General features: G+C 51.2%; 2 protein-coding genes and 1 pseudogene across 2 annotated transcripts in view; all 3 read left to right on the forward strand.

The window, feature by feature from the left end:
* The window catches only part of LOC122122241, a 59,750-nt pseudogene extending 39,601 nt beyond the window's left edge, over positions 1-20,149 (forward strand).
* A 652-nt stretch (positions 20,150-20,801) lies between these two features.
* Positions 20,802-22,400, forward strand: Slc18a3 (solute carrier family 18 member A3). Its single transcript, XM_042696555.1, has one exon. It carries the CDS (start codon positions 20,802-20,804, stop codon positions 22,398-22,400), a length of 1,599 nt encoding a protein of 532 aa, XP_042552489.1.
* Positions 22,401-23,337: 937 nt separating this feature from the next.
* Chat (choline O-acetyltransferase) overlaps positions 23,338-25,565 on the forward strand; it is a 54,405-nt gene continuing 52,177 nt past the window's right edge. Inside the window, exons 1-2 of the mRNA XM_042696492.1 lie at positions 23,338-23,374; positions 24,252-24,287. The gene's annotated coding sequence lies outside the window, so the exon portion shown is untranslated. The remainder of the gene's footprint in view (positions 23,375-24,251; positions 24,288-25,565) is intronic.

The following is a 25,565-nucleotide window of genomic DNA, read 5'->3' on the forward strand; positions in this document are numbered from 1 at the left end:
CTATTTGTCTATGGAATTTGAAACCAAGTAAGTAAACAAATTTTTTTTGTGGTTTCTTTTTTTGTGTGTGTGAAAATACTGTACAGAGGGGTTACAATTACATGAACAAGATAGTGAGTACATTTCTTATCAAGCATTGTAGCCTCCTCCTTTGAGTAAACAAATTTTAAGTGGGAAATTTACAAGGAAAATATCCCAGTGAGGAAACTTTCTATGAAATAAAAATGAAAAAAGCCAGACAGAAACAAATACTTGACTCAAGCTAGAAGAACATGTCATTCCTAATTTTGACCACAAGGTGGCAGCAAAGACCAGCTATGGAGTCATCTCAGCCTTGCCTCTGCTCTCACCAGCACTGGAAGGGGGCGTGATGTAATTAGAAGCAAACAAAGCCCTGCTGGGAGCTCATTAGAAATGCAGATCCCAGACCCACTGAATCAAGCTTCTAGGTGTGGTGGAGGAGTGATCTGCATGCCAATCTGACCAGGTAGCCAATTTCTTCCAAATTCAGCACTACTCTTGCAAGTTGATCATAGATTTCTTCACTTTGCCAAATAGTTTGTCTAGAGACAAAACTGCTTTGTTTTGAAACAAACAAAATGCAGCTAATTCAATTTCAGACTCAGATGTCTGAGCCTGGGAGATGTGGCTAGGACCTGCTCACCCTCATCTTGCCCCACCATTTCACCTTAACTAGGCACTGATTGCCTATAATGGGACTCTGCTGATGGATGTGAGCTCTCCGGGAGTCTGTGGTCTTCCCAAGGGAGTGGGCTCCATATTTCTTTCTTTTTTTTATTGTGAAAATACTGTACAGAGGGGTTACAATTACATGGGCAAGGTAATGAGTACATTTCTTATCAAACATTGTAGCCTCCTCCTTTGTTTCCCCTTCCCATCCCTTCCCATCCTCCCCCACACATAATCTTCCTCCCCCCACCACCAAAGTTGTAAAGTTCATTTTTCCACATAACAACATCTCATTGTTGCAAAGGATCCACCTGTATCCCTATTTAAATGGTTTGTTTTTTCCCTTCTCCTCCACAAATTATACCAACCTCAAATACAGTGAAAGCAGGGGTTATACCATGGTGGAGGGACATTCAAAGCAACAAAGAAATAATCTTATAAATGTGTTAGAAACAATCACCTGACAGAAAAAAACATTTGAATACATATCTTAGGGTTCATTTCCCTAACATCAACTTACCTGACCTTTTCTGCTTGACTCAGACATATACTAGTTATTGCAAATAAGGGAAACCATGGGACCTAAGTTTCTTTGGGCCTGGCTTACTTCACTTATTATAATTTTTTCCAAGTCTTTCCATTTCCTAACAAATGGGACAATGTCATTCTTTCTGATGGAGGCATAGAATTCCATTGTGTATATACCACATTTTCTTGATCCATTCATCTACTGAGGGGCATCTGGGTTGGTTCCATATCTTAGCTATGGTAAATAATGCTGCAATACACATAGTTGTGCTGGTAGCTTTAGTATGGCCTTGTTTGTGATCATTTGGGTAAATGCCCAGAAGTGGGATTGCTGGGTCATAGGGGAGCTCTATGTGGAGTCTTTTGAGGAACCTCCATACTGCCTTCCAAAGTGGTTGAACAAGTTTATGGGCTCCATATTTCTGACTTAGCTTCTCCCAGCCCTGCATGAAGGCTTGTTTACCCACTCACAACAGAGATTCCCTTTTCCACAGTGCCCCCAAGTGATAAACTAGAGGGAAATCCAGGTTTGACCTTCCTGACACAAGCTCTGCTCTGCCCTCCTGCCCTGTCACACTTGGTGAGAGCTTTCTACAAGTATGGCTGGGGCCTGGTGGTGAGATGGCAACAGGGACCTTTAGCCTTGGAACCAATGTCCAAGGCTCAGCAGTTGACACATGGCTGACTCTGGAGGAAGGCAGACCTGTGTGAAATACCATAGTGAAATACCTTAGTGCAATGAGTACACACACATATGCACACACTCACATGCTCTCTCACGCGTGCTCTCTCTCTCTCTCACACACACACACACACACACTCGAATGTAAGCAGAATAGAGTAGGGAGGGCATCAGTGGGAAAGGGAGAGCTAACAAAGAGAGAATGAAGATGGAGATGGTCTATGTAATTTCTTTGCATGTGTGAAAATAGAACTCCCATTGCCTGCACTGGAAACAGGAAATATTTCTTTCTCTTTTTTTTTTTCTCCTACTTTAACTAAAATAAATCATTGAGCCAGTTGCTGGAGGCTCACACTTGTAATCCTAGCTTTTCAAGAGGCTGAGGTCTGAGGATGATGGCTCAAAGCCAACCAAAGACTCTTATCTCAGTTAACCACCAAAAAGTCAGAAGTAGAGCTGTGGCTCAAATGGTCAAGGGCTAGGCTTGAGCAAAAGAACTAGGAGACAAAACCCAGGCTCCCAGATCAAGTACAAAATAATAATAAATAAATACTTGCTAAAATTTTCAAACAAACAAAAGAAAATAGAATGCTGAACTGTGTTGGAACTGCTCTAAGTGGGCAGTGACTTGAGGTTCTAGAAAGCGTCTGCATCCGAGGGAAACACCCACCCCGGAGAAACCAAGTCAGGAGAGTGCTAGATGAGTGAGCAGGGGAAGAGCAAGAAGCAGAAAGAAAGAAAACAAGTGAAACTTTCAGAAACGTGGGGGGAGAGGGGAGCATTGGGAGGGAAAAACTGGGAGGAAGCCAGGGAAGAGGTAACAAAAAGAAATGTACCTGACTCATGTAACTGTAACCTCTCAGAACATCACCTTTACAATAGCAAGTTAAAAGAAAGAAAGAAATGTACAGGGTGTGATCTAAACTAGCAAATCAAAGCAGTAGAAAATATTATTCAAGTTGGGCACCAGTGGTTCATATCTGAATTCTGGGTACTCAAAAGACTGCAATCTGGACAATAGGAGTTTGAAACCAGCCTAAGTAGAAAAGCTGGAGAGATGCCCTCTCCAATTAATCAGCAAAAAGCTGAGTTGGAGATGTGACTCAAATAGTAGAGCAACAGCTGTGAGCAACCAAGTAGAACAAGAACATAAGGCCCTGAGTTCAAGTTCTCATCCACTCAAATTTTTTAAAAAATACTTTTCATTTGGGATGATAATGGAGGAGGGTGGGACACAGAAATGACATTGTCCAAAAAGAAATTTACTCTTTACCTGACTTATGTAACTGCAACCCCTCTGTATATTACCTTGATGTTAACAATAAATAATTTGAAAATACTATTCAAATCATCTTTGCTTGCTTCAATTCTAGAGTGTCTAATTCTCCATTTAACACAGGAATATCTGTAGTTACACCAATGTTTGTGTCTATATTTCTATAACAATCTATTCAAACATACAAATTCATATCAATTCTCCAATTCCAAAGAGTTTGTGGTAGTTTTTTTGTACCTTTTTGTAGCTGCCAACTTCTCTTACAGTGAGAAATCTAGCTCTTGGCCATCTCCATAATTTTCAAAATCCAGTGAAAAATGAAACTGGTGCTGTCTCTCTTGTTGTCTGTATTGCTTTTGTTAGTTAATGCCATTTTAAGGAAAGAAAAACTGAAGTTTTAAATAATGAAGGAGAAGAGGAAGAAGAGGAGGAGGAAGAAGAAGAAGAGGAAGAGGAGGAGGAGGAAGAAGAAGAGGAAGAGAAGAGGAAGAGGAAGAGGAAGAAGAAGAGGAAGAAGAGGAAGACGAAGAAGTAGAGGAAGAAGAGGAAGACGAAGAAGTAGAGGAAGAAGAGGAAGACGAAGAAGTAGAGGAAGAAGAGGAAGACGAAGAAGTAGAGGAAGAAGAGGAAGACGAAGAAGTAGAGGAAGAAGAGGAAGACGAAGAAGAAGAGGAAGAGGAAGAGGAAGAAGAAGAGGAAGAGGAAGAAGAAGAGGAAGAGGAAGAAGAGGAAGAGGAAGAAGAAGAGGAAGGAGAAGGAAAGGAGGAAGAAGAGGAGGAAAAAGAAGAAGAAGAGGAGGAGGAGGAAGAAGAAGCAGAAGAAGCAGAAGCAGAAGAAGAAGCAGAGGAGGGGGGGAGGGAGCAGCCAGGTGTGGGTGGCTCACACCTGTACAATACTAGCTACTTAGCTGAGATCTGAGGATCACAATTCCAAGCCATCCTGGACAGAAAAGTGCTTGAGATTCTTATCTCTATTTAGCCAAAAAAAAAAAAAAAAAAGGCTAAAAGTGGAGCTGTGGCTCAAATAATAGAGTACTAGTCTTGAGCAAAAAGCTAAGAGACAGTACCCAGCCCCTGAGTTCAAGGTTCAGTACACATAAAAGAAAGGAGTGATGTGTGGGAGAGGGGCAGAAGAAATGAGGTTGATCAGGATACACAGTATGTATGGAGGAGGAGGAGGAGGAGGAGGAGGAGGAGGAGGAGGAGGAGGAGGAGGAGGAGGAGGAGGAGATGACAGTTGTGTGCCTGAAGGGTTTGTGCATGTCACCAAATGTTACAAAATCTCAGTTTCTACATGATCACCTGTGCCAGGGAAGCTCCAACAGGGGAGACAGGGTCTCACCCCAGGAAACCCCGAGGTCCCTATGCATGGCAGGGAAACTTGTAACAGAGCTGGAGGAAACGTGAGAACATGGCTTTGTGTTGTCTAATTTTGCCAGCCACAGGAGTAACGATTACAAATTTTAGGCCAATAGTTTGTGGCCTAGGAGTTTGCACCCTGGGGAGCCACAGCCACCCTGGGGCGTCTGGGAGACTGGGTGAAGAACCAAATGATAGAATGAGCTTTTTGTTTTGTTTTGGTTTTGGAGTTTGTTTGAGTGCCAGCGATCAAGTCCAGAAGCTTCTGGCTGCTGAACTATACCCTCCAGCCCTAGGAATACATGTAAATCAAGCAGGGCTGCAGGAAGGAGGCTGTGCTGAGATATGGCCCAGAGTCCCATGGCCTCAGAAATAGCAAAGTTAAGATCCACCTCCAGGCTGGACTTGAGACCTCTTGTCTGGGGCTAGAAATGGTGACTGTTTTCCTGAGCCCCCAGAACCTGTGTCTCAGAGCCAAACAGCCGTGTCTCTGGGTGCATATGATCCCAGCGAATCAGGATTCCTCCTCTTCCTTCCAAGGTGGTGGGCTGCTGGGCCCAAGCGCCCCCCAGCACAGGCAAAGATAACCCCCTGCCCTGAACTGGCAGGCCTGTGAATGAGCTCACTGCGCAGGCCTGGCCTGGCTCTGTGGCCTTGGCACACTGCTTTGGTCCTCAGACCTTCAGCTTGGGTATGGTATAGACCCGCAGTCCCCTAGCTGGCATGGAAATTCCAAAGCTTTCTTGTGACTCATATGGCTCCAGAGCCATCTCAGTCAGTAGCAAAACCTGACCTGAGATGACACAAGTCTATTTGTGGTCTTAATGGATCTTGAAAAAAAAATAGGGTAGTTGTACATTTCTCTGCAGCCAATATTAATTAATTTGGTTATGGGATGTGCCCAAGGCTCTGAGGAGAGCTATAGAAGATACACTGTGTGTGGTACAGTGGTACAGTGTAGGTCCGCTGTCTTAGTAACCTTAAAATGCCACAGATTTTCCAGGCCTCAGGTGGGAGCTTGGGCAGCTGAGATCCCCCTACAAGGTGCTCAGGGATGACCATATCGTGCTGACTAAAGACACAAGGCGAGTGCTCAGGATGCCAGCCGTGAGGATCATGGCTCTGAACTGTTCTCTGCAAGGATGCCTGCACGTTCGGCCGTCTCCCTGTCCTTCAGCTTCCTTGGGCATTTCCAGCTCTGCCAGTCCTCGTGGGGTGTCCCCCTTCCAAGTTGACTTTGCTCTGCATCTTTCTCTTCCGTGCTCCACATCCTCTTCCTGATGCAAAAGATGGGGCTCCCATGGGCCCCCCATCTTCAGTACAGCTTGATCGTGTGATTCTTTGCAGAACCGGTTGCTTGGTCACTAGTGGTAGGCGAGTGGAGGCCTCTTGGAACACTTGGCAACTTCTACTCCTGGGGCTCCAGACCTCCAGGCCTCTTCTGCAGAAGACAGAGCTGCTCTGTGCCGACATGGCCCTCGGCCCAGAGCTCAGGGCCCAGAAAAGACAAACACTGATGGTACAGGAGTAAGTTTCTCTTGAGACCATGAACAAGCTGAAGTGAACGCTGAAAGGTCAGTGATCATAAGGTCATGAGGTCAGAGGTCAGCCTCCCTGAGCTGAGGTCATGGCTGGGGTTGCTCAAGTTGGATATCAGTGCATTCCCAACCCCAGAGAAACATGGACACTGAGAATCTGTCCTTTCCTAAAATCTCCTCCCAACCTTGCTCAAGACAAGCACCGCCCTCTACACACCCAACATATTTTGTTTGGTTTTGGATTTTTTGTTTGTTTGTTTTGGTGCTGGTCTTGGGGCTTGAGCTGGGCCTGGGAGCTGTCATTGAGTTTCTTTGGCTTACCGTTAGTGCTCTACTACTTGAGCCACAGTGCCATTTCTGGCCTTTTCTGAGTAGCTTATTGGAGATAAGAGTCTCATGGATTTTTCCTGTCCAGGCTAGCTTCAAAGCATACCCTCAGATCTCAGTCTCCTGAGTAGCTAGGATTACAGGCATGAGCCACTAGCACTTGTATCCAACATGCTTTGAGGGTGCTGACTCTGTGATCCATGTCCTTCAAACTTGTTTTTTTTTATTTTTTATTTTTTGTCTGCCATGGACCGTGAACTCAGGGCCTGGGCATTGTCCTTAAGCTTTCCACTCAAGGCTAGCACTCTACTGCTTTGAGCTACAGTTCCACTTCCAGTTATTCTGGAGGCTAATTGGAGATGACCCATTGTAACAATGATATGTACAAGACACTATGTTGAAATCAAACTTTACAACTTGTGGGGAGGGAAGAGCTGGGGAGGTGGGAGGGAAGAGATGGTAAGGGAAAAACAAAGGAGGAGGTAACAATGCTCTATAGGAAATGTACTTATTACCTTACTCATGTAACAGTAACCCCACTGCACAGTACTACAGACTTTGCTCCCCAGGCTGGATTGGAACTGCCATCCACAGATCTTAGCCTCCAGAGTAGTTAGAATTATAGGTGTAAGCCACTGATTCCCAGCCTGCATACTTTTATTATGGCCATACTATTCTTCTTTCCCATCCCGAGATGCAGGGAGAGGAGGTGATGTAAGCCCAACCACACCATGGGGAAGATACAGAGCCAGGATTGGAACTCAGGCAGTTGACCCCAGAACCTCTGCTCCCATGCCTCCAGCAAATGTGGCTTTGATGACCAGTCAGAGTTCACAACGCTGGGCAGCTCACAGGACAGGAGAGCACCCTGAGGCTGCCTCTGGAGCGGCTTGAAGCTCTACCCCTCCTTGCAAAGTGGCAGAAGAAAAGAAGAAACTGGAGCTTTAGCCATCCTGATGGATCCAGCTTCAGGTGCAGGCGGGGCTGTGCGTGGCATTGCAAAGGTATGGGCACAGCCAGCTTATGCTGAAGTGATGGGTATCCAGACTTCTCACCAGGGATCTGAAAGCCAGGCTGGAACCAGGACAGGAGCCAGCAGAACCGGATGAGCACAAATAGGACCGGCAGATGTAGGACAGCACTGGGCAGCAGACAGCAGCTGCCTGACCATGACACGCTCATTACCACACACAACTGCAGGCCAATGATGGCTGAGACTTCAAAAATGAGGACCCCTGGCTCTCTCAGATCTTCACCACTGTGTCCCTAGCACCTTGCTTCATGTCTGGCATGTGTGGGATGGGCAATAGGAAGCAGGAGTAGTTCCTGTCTTAGTGGTATCCAAAGATGTTAAGCCATGACTAAGGTGGACACCAGTGGCTTGAGACTATAATCCTAGCTACTCAGAAGGCTGAGATCTGAGAATCATGGTTCAAAGCCAGCCTGGGCAGGAAAGTCCGTGAGATTCTTATCTCCAATTGACCACCAAAAAGCTAGTAGCAGAGCATTAGCTCAAGTGGTAAAGTGCAACTTGAGCAAAAGAAGCTCAGAGACAGTACCCAGGCCTTGAGTTCAAACCTATGGATTGTGTACTCTCTCTCTCTCTCTCTGTCTCTCTCTCTGTCTCTGTCTCTGTCTCTGTCTCTCTCTCTCTCTCTCTCTCTCTCTCTCTCTCTCTCTCTCACACACACACACACACACACACACACACACGCATGCATGCACATGCAAAATCCACACATGCCTCAAGAATATCAGGGCCTACACTGTGCCCACATAAAGGTGTCCACAAGAGGAAAGGTCTGGGTGGGTGAATGAAGAGCCTGAAGGGATCTATCACTCAAACTCCTGATGACATGGGGGGGTGCTAAATGACCATCCCTAATTGGGCATGGGGATGGTTCTGGATACCCCTGGCAGACCCCAGCGGTCAAGACTGGACATCTGGTCAAGTTGGACAGCTAGGCTTGACCCCATGCTTGTCTGAGCAGACCAGGGGGAGCCTCCTGAATGGTCCAGATGGTGACATGACAGGGACCTGGAGACAGGAATGCAGGCATGGCCGTCTCCTTTCCTGCAGCATGACTCAGGGAAGGTCACCTGGGGCCTCAGATTCAGACAAAAATGTGATCTACTTTGAGTGTCAAGAAGAAGCAAGCCAGTACTGGTGGCTCATGCCTTTAAGCCTAGCTACTCAGGAGGCTGAGATCTGAGGATCACACTTTAACACCTGCCTGACCAGGGGCTGGGAATGTGACCTAGTGGTAGAGTGCTCACCTAGCATGCATGAAGCCCTGGGTTCCTCAGTACCACATACACAGAAAAAGCCAGAAGTGGTGCTGTGGCTCAAGTGGTAGTACTAGCCTTGAGCAAAAGAAGCTCAGGGACAGTGCCCAGGCCTTGAATCCAAGCCACAGAACTGGGGGTAAAAAAGCCAGAAGTTGAGTTGTGGCCCAAGTGGGAGAGCAAAAAAGCCATTAAGAGAGCAAAGCTTGGGCTGGGAAGGTGGCTCAGTGGTAGAGCGCTTGCCTTGCATGCATGAGGCCCTGGGTTCAATTCCTCAGCACCACATAAGCAGAAAAAAAAGCCAGAAGTGGTGCTGTGGCTCAAGTGGTAGAGTGCTAGCCTTGAAGTGAAGAGCTGAGGGACAGTGCCCAGGCCCAGAGTTCAGGCCCACGACCGGACCAAAAGATAAAAAGAGAGAGAGAGAGAGCAAAGCTTTGAGTTCAAGCCCCAGTATAAGCCCAAAACAAGAACAACAACAACAAAACCAAAGTAATTGTGATGCAATTTATTAAACTGCATTTGCAGCTAGTGTCCAGCTGATTCTTGATGACACATGCGTATGTCCCTCATAGAGAAGAGCGTTATTTCTCCCTGGCTGAGTGGTCCCAGTCAGGTGGCCCTGCCTGGCTGGCTTGGAATAAACAGTCTGTATATTTGTAATAGCAGGTGCCATTTCTTCACTTGAACTCCTCAGAAACCATCTGGTAACAGACTGCATGACCTAGAACCATGTCATCTGACCCCGGCTATGGAGTCTGTTCTAGACTCTCTTGTGGAGCATTTAGTCTTCATGGTTATTGACTCAGAATGCCTCTGCCTCCTCTGGTGACCAGAAGGAGAACAGCAGGGCTGAGTCCTGGATGGACCTTGTCAGCCATTCCCAGCCAGGGAATACAACTACTGAACGCGGCCTACAGATCAAAAGGGTTGCCAACTGGCCATCTATGGCTAAGCAAAGGGAATAATACAAGGCTTATATGTTAGGAAATTTCCCTAAGGATACTGTCCCAGATGTAGGATGATTGTTCTAAAAGATAGAAACATTTGTGTGTATTTGTGCCAGTCCTGAGGCTTGAAGTCAGGGCCTAGGTACTGTCCCTGAGCTTTTGTGCTCAAGGCTAGCATACTACCAGCTTTTTCCTGGTTAATTGGAGGTGAGTCTTATGGATTTTCCTGCTAGAGATTGGCTTTGAAACTCAGTCCTCAGATCTCAGCCTCCTGAGTAGCTAGGATTACTGGCATGAGCCACCACTTAAAAGGTAGCCCAGCTAAGATAGGAATGTTTTACTATCTCAACACATAAATCCAAATGTCTTCTAAAAGCCTGGCCTTGGATCCCACTGTGCCCTGAAAAAGAAAAAGAAGGAAGAGGAGGAGGAAGAAAAAAATAAGACAGCAAGTTAGTTAATTGGGAATTTGTGCCATCATTTATATATACATACACATATATACACCATATATATGAGATATATATGTCATGGGGCTTGAACTCCGGGCCTGGGTGCTATCCCTTAGCTTTCATGCTCAAAGCTAGTGCTCTACCACTCTGAGCCTCAGCTCCACTTCCAGTCTTCTGGTGGTTAATTGGGAATATGAGTCTCAGGAACTTTCCTGCCCAGGCTGGCTTTGAACTGGGATCATCAGATCTCAGACTCCTGAGTCTCTAGGACTACAAGTGTGAGTCACCAGAGCTGGGCAGAGTGCCATCTTATTTGATTACTGTTCTTTGATGATTACTGAGGTGGGCATCACAACCTTCCAGGTCCTCCATGATGCAAAGTCCACCTTCCCTCTGCGAGGCTGCCTGAGCCCATTGTCTTGGGTCCTCTACAACCTCCACTCCACTGAGCTGAAAAGGCGTCCATTGTGTATCATTACCTCATCACCAGGATGTCTGGGCTGGCCCAGGAGCCTCCTCAGACCCTCTTATCTTAAACTGTACCTCCACCCAGTACCAGTGGCTCATACCTATACTCCTAGATACTCAGGAGGCTGAGATCTGAAGACTATGGTTCAAAGCCAACTTGAGCAGAAAAGTCCGTGAGGCTCTTATCTCCAATTAATCATCAAGAAAGCTGGAGCTGTGGCTCAAGTAGAAGAACACTAGCCTTGAGTGGAAAAAGCTCAGTGCCCAATGCCCTGAGTTCAAGTGCCAAGACTGCTAAACACACACACACACACACACACACACAAAGTTGACTCTGAGCAGTTTTGGAGGCCAAGACTTACTAGCATGATGTTAACACCATAACCAGGGGATCTACCAGTCAACACTGCTACAATCGTTCCAGCAAGACTGAAGAAAGGTGAAGGACAGGATAGCTGGAGAAAGAAGAGAGAAAGGATGCTTGTGTCAGGGCTGCATAGTCCTTAGCCCTTGGGGACAATGGTAGCACCCATCCGGCACGGGCTGCGGGGGTCAGGGTGCTATGGAAATGGAGAGGCTTTGAGGACCACAGAAGAATCACAACCCCTAAACACCAAAACCACAAGCCAAGCAGTGGAGCAGACATGAGTGAACCAGTGACCTCAGCATATGGTTCCACTTCTTGCTGCAGATCTTTAATTGATAAAATGGCCCAGAGAGGACCTACCTCCAAGGATGTATGGAGATAGAAATTTAGTAATGTAATAACTGGCATTGGGCCGAGCCTATTATTGTGATTGGTCCTGGCTTCTGTCCGCCACCACACTCACCTGGACAAGGCAGCCCAGAAAAGGGCAGACTGCAACTATGCAAGACAGATGGCCACTGAAACTGGCTGGCCACAGACTGCGGTTTCAACAGCCGGCACTCTGCAGCGAGGCTGGTGGGTGCAGAACTCAGGCTCTGCAAAGCTTGACTTTCCCACTAGGGGGCAACTCTTCCTTGCTGCTCCACCATCCACTTCCACACACGGAAGCCTGTTTTCAGAGACTTCCAGGCAGATGATCTTGAATTTGTGACACAAAACACACACTTGGAGGAAATATTGCCATCTACCCATTCAGAGTGACTGGCTCTACCACAGGCCCTCCATCATACTGTCAGGGTACCCAGTTCCAAAGCCACAGGGCAGATGGCTCCTCTTTCTAAGGCAGTTCTGCCCAGGACCCTCAAACAGTCCCTACTTGGTGTGGGTAGATGGGTGGGTGGAAGGTGTGTGTGTGTGTGTGTGTGTGTGTGTGTGTGTGTGTGTGTGTGTGTATGTGTGTGTGTGAAGAACTGGGGCTTAAACCCAGAGCCTGAGCACTGTCAAGGGCCAACTTTTTCACTCAAGGCTAGTGCTCTACCACTTGAGCCCCACTTTTTTGGGGGTATGGTTAATTGGAGATGAGTCTCAGAAAGTCGGGTGCCAGTGGCTCACACCTGTAATCCTAGCTACTCAGGAGGCTGAGATTTGAGGATCGCGGTTCAAAGCCAGCCTGGGCAGGAAAGTCTTTGAGACTCTTTTTTTTTTTTTTTTTTTTTTTGGCGGGGGGGGGGGGGGGGGGGGGGCGAGGGGGGGAGGGGTCTGGTCGTGGGGCCTGAACTCTGGGCCTGGGCGCTGTCCCTCAGCTCTTCAGCTCAAGGCTAGCGCTCTACTACTTGAGCCACAGCGCCACTTCTAGCTTTTTTCTTTTTGCTTAGGTGGTGCTGAGGAATCAAACCCAGGGCCTCATGCATGCAAGGCAAGCGCTCTACCACTGAGCCACCTTCCCAGCCCCGTGAGACTTTTATCTCCAATAAACCACTAGAAAACCAGAAGTGGTGCTGTGGCTCAAGCGGTAGAGTGCTTGCTTCCTCTATAGTGTGGCTTTGATCTTAGCCTCCCAGGTAGCTAGGATTACAGGTATGAACCACCAGCACCCAGCATCAAACCTATACTTTCAAGTCTAAAAATGGAAGTAGCTGCTTAATCACTTTCCAATCACAGCAAGCTTCAATTTGAAGGAGAGATGGCTGGCAGTATCCATCCGTCTTCCTGGCTTTCCTGACAGAACCAAATCTGACAGTAAACTGCAGTTTCCCTTCAATATGTTTTGCCTACTTGTTTTCTGGGCTCCCTGAGGGACTCAGGGACTCAGTAAGGGCCCAGTCCATTCCAGGCTCAATGAACTTTTAGCCCTATTTCTTTTCAAAACTGATGAACAAAGCCAGGCACTGGTGGCTCATGCCTATAAATCTTAATCTAGGCAGGAGGCTGAGATCTGAGGATCATGGTCCCAAACCAGTCATGGGCAGGAAAGTCTATGAGGCACTTATCTCCAATTAACCACCTAAAAGCCAGAAGTGGAGTTGTGGCTCAAAGTACTTCAGCGTTAGCTTGAGCAAAAAAGCTCAGGGACAGCACCCAGGCCCTGAGTTCAAACCCCACCACTGGAAAAAAAAAAAAAACTTTATAAAACTTGGCTCATTCTTCCATTCTACCACCATCTCTTCATAGAGTGTTTTGTACCAGCCAGGGAACCACCTAACTCTACACCCTGAACCACCACGCTTCCTGTTGCTTGGCACCATAACCCCTGGTATTATCCACAAACCAGTTTTGTAGATGAGAATACAGGTTGGTGAGACCTACTTATACAAGATAGAAGAAAGAAGCTTGCAAACGAAGGACAGATACTAGACCCATAACATTTGGGTAAATTTGCTCAAGTTTAAAGAGATAGAATCAAATCTGGGCATCACATTAAACCACAGATAGATGGATGAGAGAGGACCTTTAATGTCAAGCTAAAGGACTTGGACTCTCTCCCACTGCTGATGAAGATGCTCTGAAGGGTTTTAATTGATGCAGTAGCCTCACATCCACACTAATTTATCTTTCCCAGTAAGTACAAGCCTTCAGATGTAGTGAAGAAGTAGCAATAATTTTCATCTCAGTGGACAAGTCTGGGGCAAAGATATTCCTTTTTAAATGTGAATAATGCTTCCAACTCAGAAAGACAAAGACAAACAATCTAATTTTTTAAAAACAAACACACAGAAATAAAGAAACAAGAGAAACAAAGAAACAAGTAATTTTCATACACACAACAAGAAGGAAGGAGGAGAGGGAAAGAGAAGGGGGAAGGGAGGGAAACATAAATGGCCAATAAACATATGAAGATTCTCAGCCAATTACTCTATTAAGTGATTGAAATGATACTGGATACAGGTTTTCCCCCTCAGACTGAGCAAAAAGGAAATGGCAGTGTTGGCATGGGCCAGGGGTACACATTTATGCAACTACTCTGGAGAGCAATTTGGAAACTTCTTGTTTCTTGTTGAGCCAGTGATTTGTTTGTGAATGGCTTGGGAAAGCAGCTCCACACAGCTTTGTAACCCCATGAGTCAGAAACAGCCCAGATGTCTATCCGTAAACAGAATAGGAAATACTGGGCTGTTCATCAACAAACAGCAACAAAACTCCACTACATAGCAGCTAAGAAAATCCAGCTATTTTAACCTTGTGTGCCAGTCCTGGAGCATGACCCCAGGACCTCACATCTTATTTGGCTTCTCTCTTGAAGCTAGCGCTCTACCACTTGAGACAATCCTCCACTCCTGGCTCCCTACCACCACCACCACCACCGGTTAATTGGAGATAAGAGTGGCAGACTTTTCTACCCGGGCTAGCTTTGAGCTGAGATCCTCAAATCTCAGCCTCTTGAGTAACTAAAATTACAAGCATAAAACAATCCAGCCATTCTTGTAATAGACTGAAGTGGTTATAAGGTTGAATGGAGAAAGAGAGAACTTCAAAATGCTACATACATGTACACATATACATAACATTTACATTAAAATATGCTTGATTAAACATAAATGTTTGTTAAAAATCATATGAGCTTATAGTTGTGTATAGGAAAAAGTTCAGTAATTGAAAACCACACATAAGACAGTGCAGTGGTAGAGGGGACCAAACATCCACAATGCTCTAATTTCCATGAACAGAATATATTTCAGTAAGACTCATGTGATGAATTTTTATTCTAATAAATGCAGAGATGGACTTGAAAACCACTGACACACCAGTTCCCATGCAAATTTCCACAGCTGATGCCATGAAGAATGTGCAGCAAGCAAACACAGACCTTCTATCTGAGGAGTTCCGGGGCTAGAATGGGAAGATAGCTCCAAGGATGTGTGGGATAAAGGCCACAGGACTAGAGAACCCAACAGGATTTGGGGATTGAGGATGCTGTTCATCTATCTCAGGATCAAGGGGAGGCAGACCCAGGCAGGACCCAAAAGAACACTGGTTCATAGGTAGGCAGGTGGGAGCTCTGGGGCCTGTTAAGAGAATCTACAATATTCAGGAGTGAGGAAAGCGGGGCTGGGCTTCAGGCCCAAGCAGCAGCAGGCTGAGAAGACTGAAAGCTTGTCTAGAACTTTACAGAGAAAAGAAACTTCGTGGCCATATAAAGGCAGGTGAGGAGGTGAGCCAAGTTGAGAATGCTGACTGTCTCAGTCTTGGAGGAAGAAGCAGAGTCTGGATCAGGAGACAGAGATGAGCCTTGGGAGACTCACTGGATAGGGATGGGAAGAAAGTTTGGGGACAGAGGGGGATATTCAGGCCCTGCTTCCAGCCAAGAGAAATATCTCCAAGTCAGAGGATAGCAGCAGATGGGAGTGGCAGAGAGGAGACGGAGGACTGCCTCACACAGGAGAGGAGCCACCACCCTTGTTTCCTACCTCTGTTTTGTATGAGGCAGGTTTGAACCCTCAGGACTAGCAAGACAAGGACATCCAGGCAGGCACGTAGGCCTCTGGCTTCCAGCCATCAGACTCACGGGTTTCCGGAAAAGGCCGACATGGGCCACTCTGTTCCTTTGCATCTGAGGATATATGGCTGTAGAAGCCTAAATTAATTAAATGCACACAGGGGAAGGGTTGGGAGGCCTGAGAAAACTGCTCCCTGCGCCTGCCCCAGTGCTGGAATCCAGACGCTCATGAGCTTCATTGGAACTAAGCCCGCACTTAAGTGCTCCCAGAAGAGACAAAGAATAAATCAGGCACAGGCACCTTGCTCTCCTGCTGCCTCCACCATACCCACCTGCTGTCCACAGAAAGATGAGCAAGTGGCCTCTCATAAAGATATCTCGGGTGGGGGAGTGTAGCTGAGGAGGTGGGAGGGAAGGAATGGTAGGGGAAAAACAAAGGAGGAGGCAACAATGCTGGGTAAGAAATGTACTCATTACCTTGCTCATGTAACTGTAACCCCCTTGTACAGTATTTTCACAATAAAAGGCTTAATTTTAACAAAAAGAAAGAAAGATGCCTCCAGGAATGGACAAATGAAAAAGCTCTGAAACTGATGTGGCCCTATGATCTTCTTAGAAATGAGGTCAGGCTGGGCTAGTACCTCCCCCCCTCCTCCCACTGCAGCACCCACAATCTCTCAGTCCTCCTCAGAGCCCTTCATGTGTGCACATTGGACATGCTTCTCCATGCTTTGGTGTGGGACATCTGTCCTTCTGCTCCCTTCCCATGTGCCAGGACCAAGTGTTCCCATGTGTCCCCACCAAGCTCCCTGCACAAGATAGACTTTGCTCCGTCCTATCAGACTGCACTAGATGTATCCCCTGGATAAAACAAGAGAAAAGCTTGACCCCCTCCAAATCTCCAACCCGACTCCAGCTACACAAAGTCATAACAAGATTTCTTCTAAGGATTACATAGAGCCACATGCCCCCTACACCCAGAACAGTAATGGTGGCAGAGAGTTGCTCCTTGTACCCTTCAGCTACAGTGGCAGAACAGCAATAGCAGCAAAAAGCCTGATGCTGGAATGGATAGCCTGTGCTAGAATTCATGCCTACAGCTTGTGAGCTCTCTGATCATGAACAATTTACTTAACCTCCATGTCACTGGGCTTGAACTCAGAGACTCTTACTTTCCTTTGATGTTTGTTGCTCAAGACTGGTGCCCTGCCACTTGAGCCACGTCTCCACTTCTGGCTTTTTGCTGGTTACTTGGACATAAGAGTCTCACAAAGTTTCCTGCCTGGGCTGGCTTTGAACTTTGATCCTCAGATACCAGCCTCCTGAGTAGCTAGGATTACAGACATGAGCCACCAGCCACTGGGTTGATAAGAGGATTAAGTGTGTTGATACTTGTAAAAGGCTTACAACAATGCTTGGCACACTGTAAGTACTTCTATGTGCTGAACAAGTAACTTCCTTCCTTTATGCACTCAACTTATACTGGTTACCAGCCATGTTATCTTGTACCAACAATTGAGAGAGGAGAAACAAAATGCCTTTGTTTTCTCCCATAAGGTTGGATAGGAAGTTCTCATATTCCTGTAAGTTATGCTCAGATAGAGAAGCCTTGGGAAAGGAAGCCAGGGTTGTGGGAAGGCAGGAGAGTGAGGTCGCTTGGAAGCTGACGGGCAAGCAGCAGACCTAGAGGCCAGTACCTCGGACAGCTCCAAACCAGCCTGGGGAAGGGGGCGTGCCCTGCCCAAACTCAGGGCACGCCCTGTACTTCGAGGGCATGTTACCTTGCAAATGGACAGCACAGTACGATGAGGTGCAGCAAACAGGAGGGCAGCATGAGGGCCACAGGGCAGGTCCCACAGCCTGGGCTTAAATACAGGCTCTGAGGCTGGTCTTGCAGGAAACTGTCACAGCTTCTCCACGCCCAGTTTACCAATCCAGTGCAGGACAGAGGAAGGATGTAATTCAACAGCACAGAGCTAGAGCTTAATAAATGAGTGTACTTTCTGCCCAATAGGAATGGGGGGGGGGAGGAGATTAGGAATAGACCCTCCCCCTGCAGGTGGGGTGTGGGGGGCGGGGGCTTGTCTTCACACTCAGGAACCACCATGAATCCATTATATGGGCCAGAGAGCTGAGAAAAGAGGCATATAGAAAGCTTCTCTTCTAGAAGATTCCATTGTTCTTCAGCTATTAGAAAACTGCCTCCAATCCTTTCCCACCTCCTGTTTTATTCAGACAGGTCAACAACATATGCATAAGCAATCACTTTTCTGCAGTCTATGCTTTTAAATGGCTCAGAAGGAGAGAGTCAAAAAAGCCCAGTCTTAAACTCAAGTGGCTGGAGAACCAGGCAGATGATATAAACATGTGATGCTATGGGTTGGGGGGGGGGAGGGAGTGGCACTAGGAGCTGTAGTGAGTGTGTGTGTGTGTGTGTGTGTGTGTGTGTGGTATCTGAGTCAGATAACATTTAATTCTCCCACACCCAAAGAGCTTCTTTCTCAGCATGTGTTTCTGTCTGAAGATCGCAGTGGTGGACTTTCACAACCCCTTACTAGACAGCCCCCCCCCACCCCAGGAGGAGTCCAGGGGAGGGATGGTGACTTGCCCAAGGTCATCCAGGACCAGGCATATCCCTGTATTTGGTTCTTTCCCTCTCTTGGACAGAACAGGTAAGCCACAGTAGAGCATGTACAAGCAGGATGAGTGCCGGGCTGGGTGAGGAGACCAGGCAACAGATGGCAAGACTGTTACCTCTTATCCTGATGCTCTACTCTCCATCATCTCATCCCTCTGCTGGCTCAGGAACAGAAGACAACTTCTCAGTATATGCTGCACCAGCCTAGGCAGAGCCCGGTCAAAGAGTGCTCCCCTAACCAGAAGGACCAGCCGATACTCTCAGGGGAAGAACACAAAGGCACAATGCCTATGTGCCTCTAATCATATAAAATAATATTTATCTAAATGAATTCCAGAAAATGGAAACAAGAGGATTTCTCTTTGTTGTTGCTTTTGTTTTCTTTTCTTTTTTGTCATGTTTGTTGATCTGTCTTTGGGAGGGTAAGGGAGAGGCATAGAAATGGAGGAACAAAGGGTGAACAAATGCAGCTGTGCTACTCACTGGACACTATGCTGAAAATGGACTATACAACTTCTGGATGAGGATGGGAGGCAAAAACGGGGAGAGAGCAAAGAAAGGGGTGACGCTGACCAAAAAGAAATGTACTCATTATCTGATTTATGCAACCATAACCCCTCTGTACATACTTTTATAATAATAACCCCCGGTTAAGGGGAAGGACCAGCCAGGTAACCAAGGTTCTCTTGTTCCTTTTATTTGTTCTTCACAAGAACTTCAACTGTGACAAAAGTATATGAAAGCATATCTGCCAGAAGGTGGTGGCTCACACCTGTAATCTTAGCTACTAAGGAGGCTGAGATCTGAGGATCATGATTTGAAGCCAGCCAAGGTAGAGAAGTCTGTGAGACTCTTATGTCCAAGTAACCAGCAAAAAAGCAAGAGGAGATGTGGCTCAAGTGGTAGAGAACCAGCCTTGAGCAAAAAAATCCAAGCCTCAGGCCTGGAGTTTGGCCCAGTAATGGCACAAAAAATGCAAGCCAGCACGTTACAATGACAGTAATAGTAAGTATTTACATTGCTTACTAGGTGTCGGGCACCCTTTACAGACACAAAAGAGACACAAGGACAGAGACGGAAGAACTTCCCCAGAGGTACCTTTATCTAGTAAGTGGCCAGGCTGGGAGCAGTTGTAGTTGTCTGCATCTAAGGCCCAGATAGGATGATGCCCCCAGCTGGGAATCTGGAAGACAAACCAACTGTCAGCTCCACACATCAGTCTCCACAATGCTAGCTGCCCTAGATCCTTTCTGCTGCCAGCCCGAGCACTGGAATACCGGCTCTATGTGCATGCAGGGTCAAAGCTCTTCTGAGGACACACCGGCACTTCAGTATGTAGAGCCCTCTCCGGAAGGTGGGCCTCCTCCAGGCCTGGGCAGTCAGCAAAGCTGCCAGGCCCTGCGCAGTGAGTGGGCGCGAGGGAGGACCGCGCCGGGCTTCTCGGCTCAGGAGAGGACCTGGGCCCGCTCCACTCTCATGCCCACCGGGGGCCTGGCGGCTGCTCTGGAGAAGACGGAGGGAGGGTCTGTAAAAAGTGGGCAGGCTCCGAGCAGAGGGAGGGCTTGGGGTCCGGAAAGAGGGTCTGGGAGGAGTTAGGAGTGGGGAGGAATGGGGAGGAGGGAAAGGAGAAGAGGCGGAGCTGGGATTCCCGTGCTGGGAAAACGGAAATCTAGAGTCCGAGCAGGGGGAAGGTGCCAGGGCACTGCGGGAGATTCAGAGGAGCAGCTCTGACACTCGGAACCCCGCGTGGGGTCGAGGGGACTTCTCCCTTCCAGTCCTCACAGGCTCACAGTTGAGAATTCCCTGCGTGGCATTCTCCCCAAGGGCCTTGGGTGGATTTGAACCCGGCCGGGCAGTCTCAGCGCTCCCCTCCCTTCCCCCTGGGGGTGGAAGGGGCCAGGGGGGCGGGGCTAGGAAAGGGTTCGGGGTCCGCACCCAGCCCCCTCCACCCCCTCCAGGCGGACTCCCCACTCCACCTGCGAGCGCAGAGGGACGTCGCCGGCTCACCTCGGGGGCTCCCTGCCCGCGGCGCAGATCCGGGCTGTGGCTGGAGTCTCGGGACTCCCCGGCAGTCCCCCTCTCCTTGCGGGCCGCGAAAAGCTGGCTGCCGGGCTCCTCTTCCCGGGAGAGCAGAGCGAGCGCTCGCCCCGCGGGTGATAGGACCTGGGGTGGGTGGGGGGCTCGGCGGAAGGGCCGCTCCCCTCCCTCGGCGCCCTCTTTCCTCCCCACGGGCTTCTCCAGGACTCTTCCTCTCCAAGACCCCGGCCCGGGCTCCCAGCCCCGGCGCCCCGGAGCGGACCCCCGCCCGGCCCCGCCCCGCCCTCGGACCCGCCCCGCCGACGTCGTATTAGCATGAGCGACGCAAGTGGCCGGGGCGCCACTCGGGGGCTGAGACTCGCCGCGTCACAGCCCCGAGTGGAAAGGAAAAAAGAGGAGGCGGCGGAGGAGGCAAGCGCGGCGCGAGGGGCGGGAGCGCGGCGGGCGAGGGCGCGGGCGGCAGCGGGCGCCCTCGGCCGGGCGGGCGGGCGAGGGGAGGGCGGGCTGCTCGGAGCGCTCCCGGGGCACGGCGCGCCCGGTCTCCGTCTGCGGCCGCCCCTGAGCTCGAAGCGGGTCGGCTGAGAGCCGCGGCGGCGGCGGCATCGCGGGAGAGAGCCCTTCCCTTTCTCTAGGCGCGGGGGCATGAGTCCCGCGGCCACCTGAGGAAAGGAGGCGCTGCGCGGCGTGGACCGCGCCCCCCGAAGTCCCGCACCCTCGTCTCTGCACTGCGGGACGCCCTCGCCGGGTCCTCGGAAGGGCGGCGGGTGGGGGCATGGAGCCGTCGGCACCCGCGGGCCAGGCCCGGGCGGCAGCCGCCAAGCTGTCGGAAGCGGTGGGCGCGGCGTTGCAAGAGCCACAGCGGCAGCGGCGCCTGGTGCTGGTCATCGTGTGCGTGGCCTTGCTGCTGGACAACATGCTGTACATGGTCATCGTGCCCATCGTGCCCGACTACATCGCCCATATGCGCGGGGGCAGCGAGAGCCCCACGCCGACCTCCGAGGCATGGGAGCCCACCCCGCCGCCGCCCACCCGGGCGAATGCCAGCGCCTCCTGGGCCAACGCCTCGGCGTCCCCGACGGCCGCCGGGCCCGCCCGGCCGGTCCTGAGGCCCCGCTACCCCACGGAGAGCGAGGACGTGAAGATCGGGGTACTGTTTGCCTCCAAGGCCATCCTGCAGCTGCTGGTGAACCCCCTGAGCGGGCCCTTCATCGACCGCATGAGCTACGACGTGCCGCTGCTGATCGGCCTGGGCGTCATGTTCGCATCCACCGTCCTGTTCGCCTTCGCCGAGGACTACGCCACGCTGTTCGCGGCGCGCAGCCTCCAGGGCCTGGGCTCGGCCTTCGCGGACACGTCCGGCATCGCCATGATCGCCGACAAGTACCCCGAGGAGCCGGAGCGCAGCCGCGCTCTGGGCGTGGCGCTGGCCTTCATCAGCTTCGGAAGTCTGGTGGCGCCTCCCTTCGGGGGCATCCTCTACGAGTTCGCGGGCAAGCGCGTGCCCTTCCTGGTGCTGGCCGCCGTGTCCCTCTTGGACGCGCTGCTGCTGTTGGCGGTGGCCAGGCCCTTCTCGGCCGCCGCGCGCGCCCGGGCCAACCTGCCTGTGGGCACGCCCATCCACCGCCTCATGCTGGACCCGTACATCGCGGTGGTCGCCGGAGCGCTGACCACCTGCAACATTCCCCTCGCCTTCCTGGAGCCCACGATCGCCACGTGGATGAAGCACACGATGGCGGCGTCCGAATGGGAGATGGGCATGGTCTGGCTGCCGGCCTTCGTGCCGCACGTGCTGGGTGTCTACCTCACCGTGCGCCTGGCGGCACGGTACCCGCACCTGCAGTGGCTGTACGGGGCGCTCGGCCTGGTGGTGATCGGCGCCAGCTCGTGCCTCGTGCCCGCCTGCAGTTCTTTTGCCCCGCTCGTCGTCTCCCTCTGCGGCCTCTGCTTTGGCATCGCGCTGGTCGATACCGCGCTGCTACCCACGCTCGCCTTCCTGGTGGACGTGCGCCACGTCTCGGTCTATGGCAGCGTCTACGCCATCGCTGACATCTCCTATTCCGTAGCCTACGCGCTCGGGCCCATAGTGGCGGGCCATATTGTGCACTCGCTTGGCTTTGAGCAGCTCAGCCTTGGCATGGGCTTGGCCAACCTGCTCTATGCGCCGGTCCTGCTGCTCCTGCGCAACGTGGGCCTCCTGACGCGCTCTCGCTCCGAGCGGGACGTGCTGCTGGACGAGCCGCCGCAGGGTCTCTACGACGCGGTGCGCCTGCGCGAGCGGTCCACGCCAGGCCCCGACGGCGACGCTGGCAGCCCGCCCGGCCCTTTTGATGGGTGCGAGGAAGACTACAACTACTACTACACCCGCAGTTAGCAATCCGGCTCCTCCCCCAGGCCACCCTCCCCCCCCACTTGGCCCTGGGTGGCTTGCTCTGCGAGCTCACCCTCACGGGGCCGGCCGACTCAGGCTTAGGGGCCGCCTCCTCCAGCGTGTACCCCAGTCCCTCCCCCGTCTTCACTTCCCTTGCCAGTACCCCTCTCTGCAAGCCATTTTCTCCTCCTCTCTCTAATCCAAGTGAGCAGGGAGCGGGGAGATACCGAGAAGCCCCTGCGCTCCCAGCAGAGGTGGGAGGTGTGCGGGCCCTCACCTCAGCTCCCCAGAGCAGAGCTGGGCGTCTCCGTCCTTCCGTCCTTCCGTTTCTTCAAGTTGCCAAACGTGGCCTGCTGCACCGCAGTGCCTCCCGCCCCAATTAATAAACCGTGTCTGTCTGAAGAGGCCGAGTCTCTTTACTAGTGAGGGGTGGGTGGCCTGGCACAGAGCTGGAGAAGGGAGGATGAACCGAAGAACGCGGGAGAGTCTTGTGGCTCCTTTGCTACTGGGTGGGGAGGGGGAACATCAAAGGAAGCAAACGCAACAGGGGCTCTCACCCACCGACTCGCTCCTGGGCATGGCGCAGCGCCCGAGGGTGCCGCCCGGGGGAGCCTGGGATCCTCTCACGCGGTACCGGCCGGCCCTTTAAAGACACGCCCAAACCACAAAGCTGCGGGGAGCCTGGGCCGGGCTTCCCTTCTTCTGGGATCCCGCCCCATCCAGGCTTTCGAAAAGGAGTGAGGCCGAGGAAAAATGAGGCCCGTCTTCCCAGGGCTGACTTTGGACTATGCGAGTCCGTTAGGGAGCTAGAGTCTGTCTCAGAAAGGAGTGTCTGCTGGGTCACAGCCAAGCTGGTGTGAGTCCCCAAACGGAAGGAATGGGGAGGTGGGAGGGGTGCCCACTCTCCCCCCAAGTCGTCCTGAAGTGGAGGTAGCCACTCAAGGCTGCTTCGCCCTCTGAGTCCCCATGGTGTGGGTGCCTTCAGTCTTGGAATCAAATCCCCCTGCCAGGGAGAGGCGGTGGGGTCGGGTGAGTCTGCTCTGCTGGTGTGCGCTTCCTGTGTGTCTGTCCTGGCTCTGCAAATCTGACTGGGGGAGGGTCGTGTCTGTTTTTGTGAGTCTGTCTACCTGTATTCTTAAGGGGGTGGGTGCTTTGGGAAGTGTCTTCTGGCCAAATGTCCCTAAGCAAGATTTGGTCTGCAGAGTGGGCCCATGTCTGTATTTCTTCCTCTCTACCTCTCACCTCAAAGATCCAGCACAAATGGTATGGGAGGGTGGGGGTATCCCTACAATGATCAGCCAAAAGATGCTGATGCTTATGATAATAATAATTATTATTATTATCATTAGGGACGTAGTAGGGTTTGACCCTCAGCTGGGGGCCAGGGCAATGTGCAGTGATTTCCTGTGACTCAACATGCCCCAGGATTCTGTAAATATCGCTGCAGAGGGGACAGTGGTGTTGGGGGACTTCAGGGACCGGGCAAGGCTGGGCAGGAGGGCAATCAGTGCCCCTTCTTGGTACCAGTGAAGGAGCTCCTCCTGGAAGCCACCAGGGCTTCTGGAGGACAGAGACCAGAGGTGGGATGGCAAGGCGGGGCGAGGGCGGGGGGTGGGGACGGAAGATGGAAAGGAAAGGGGAGGAGGGAAGGGAAGGGAGAGGAAGGAGGAGCCGGAGGAAGGAGAGGCGCGGCCCTTTGGCTCGCTGCTAGTCGGGCGGCCGCTGGGACCCCGCGACGTCGGAGGCTCTCCCAAGGACTCAGGCGGGCGGCAGCCTCCACACCTGCGCTGCGAACTCGCTCCCTTCCCAGCCCTTGTTGCCAACACCCCATCCCCGGTCCTGCTGAGTTCTAAGTAGCGGCAGCCGAGATAGCAGAACCCAGGAGAGCAGGTGAGAAGGGCCGGGCTGGGCAGGAGGAGCGGGGCTCGGCGCGGGCGCGGAGCCCTAGGGACCAAAGGCACCAGGGACCAAGGCGCTGCTCTCGGGGGGCGCTGTCCACCCAAGAGCAATGCCCAGGCTGATACTGCGGTCTTGGGGTTCACCGCGTTGAAGCGGCAGCGGCCGTCGGGGAACGGAACGCGCTGTATGCTGCGGGGTGCCGCAGCGTGGGTGTCTGGGCTTGGAGAGGTTTTAATACCAGGGCTCGGGGACTCCCCGCGCGGGTTCTGCTCCGACTCCACCTAGAGCGACGTCTGCGGAGCGCTGAGGTCTGCTTTGTGTGTGAGTCGAGGGTCGAGGGTCGGTGGGACGTATTCCTGTCGTACTTGGTGGGTGCCTAGCTCTTTCCAGCCCCTTGTAGGAAGATGGGGGAGGGAGGAAGTCGGCTTCAGTCTGAGCCAGGTGGCAGCGCAGAGCACGGAGACGGACCATGATACTGGACCAGCCAAGGGCTGGACTTCCAGAATAGAGCAGGGATCTTTCCCAGTAGCCTTGCAAGCCAGGCTAGTGAAACACCAGAAAAATATGTATGCAAAATCCTATGGCTGCTGGCCCAAGGGCAGAGAGGGAAGAGGAAGAATCACCAGGAAATGATCTGTCTGGGTTCTGTGCCTCTCTCTAAGATGCAGGGTCTCTGAGGCCTGACCAGTGCCTCTGGCATTTCCCTTTGCCGACTGGCATGACTCTTGAACTAGTGTAAGAGGACACAGCAGCTACTCCAGCGGTTGGGCCTTTTCTAATCTGACTTCATCTCAGTGTGCCCCTGTTCAAACAGCACACACTAAGATGGACCCTCATCCAAGGACTGATACCCTAATTCTGCAATCCAGGGCAGCCCCTCACTCTTTATGCAGGACTGGGCTTGGGGTTCAGGGAGTACCGTCCACCTGCCTGCAAGGGCCTTACGTTTTCTGTTCAGATGGGCCATCCTTGGGCCTGCCTCATCCATCTTTCTGAATGCTGCGTCTCCAGGGTAAACTGAGCTGTGGACCAGTACCTGGGCCTTGCCTCTGAGTAGGGTCAGTGGTATGGGCAAAACAACTTTAGGCTCTTGAGAGAAGAAGAAGCAGGTTGATGGGCATCCTGAGTGCTAATTAGGTTAGACAAGAGATTAGAAGTTTAGATTTAGGTAGGGTCTGAGGGCGGATGGTACACTTCAAAGCTTTAGAAAGTAGTGTGTGCCTTTCTTAGCCTGGATGACTTCTGTATATTGTCCCTGAGTTTCAGGTG

Source organism: Dipodomys spectabilis, unplaced genomic scaffold, assembly GCF_019054845.1.
Source record: "Dipodomys spectabilis isolate Male_0828 unplaced genomic scaffold, ASM1905484v1 ptg000207l, whole genome shotgun sequence".
Taxonomy (NCBI): Eukaryota; Metazoa; Chordata; class Mammalia; order Rodentia; family Heteromyidae; genus Dipodomys; species Dipodomys spectabilis.

Excerpts from the sequence above, each read along its gene's own strand:
- Slc18a3 (XM_042696555.1), top strand. The coding sequence starts at position 20,802 with ATGGAGCCGTCGGCACCCGCGGGCCAGGCCCGGGCGGCAGCCGCCAAG.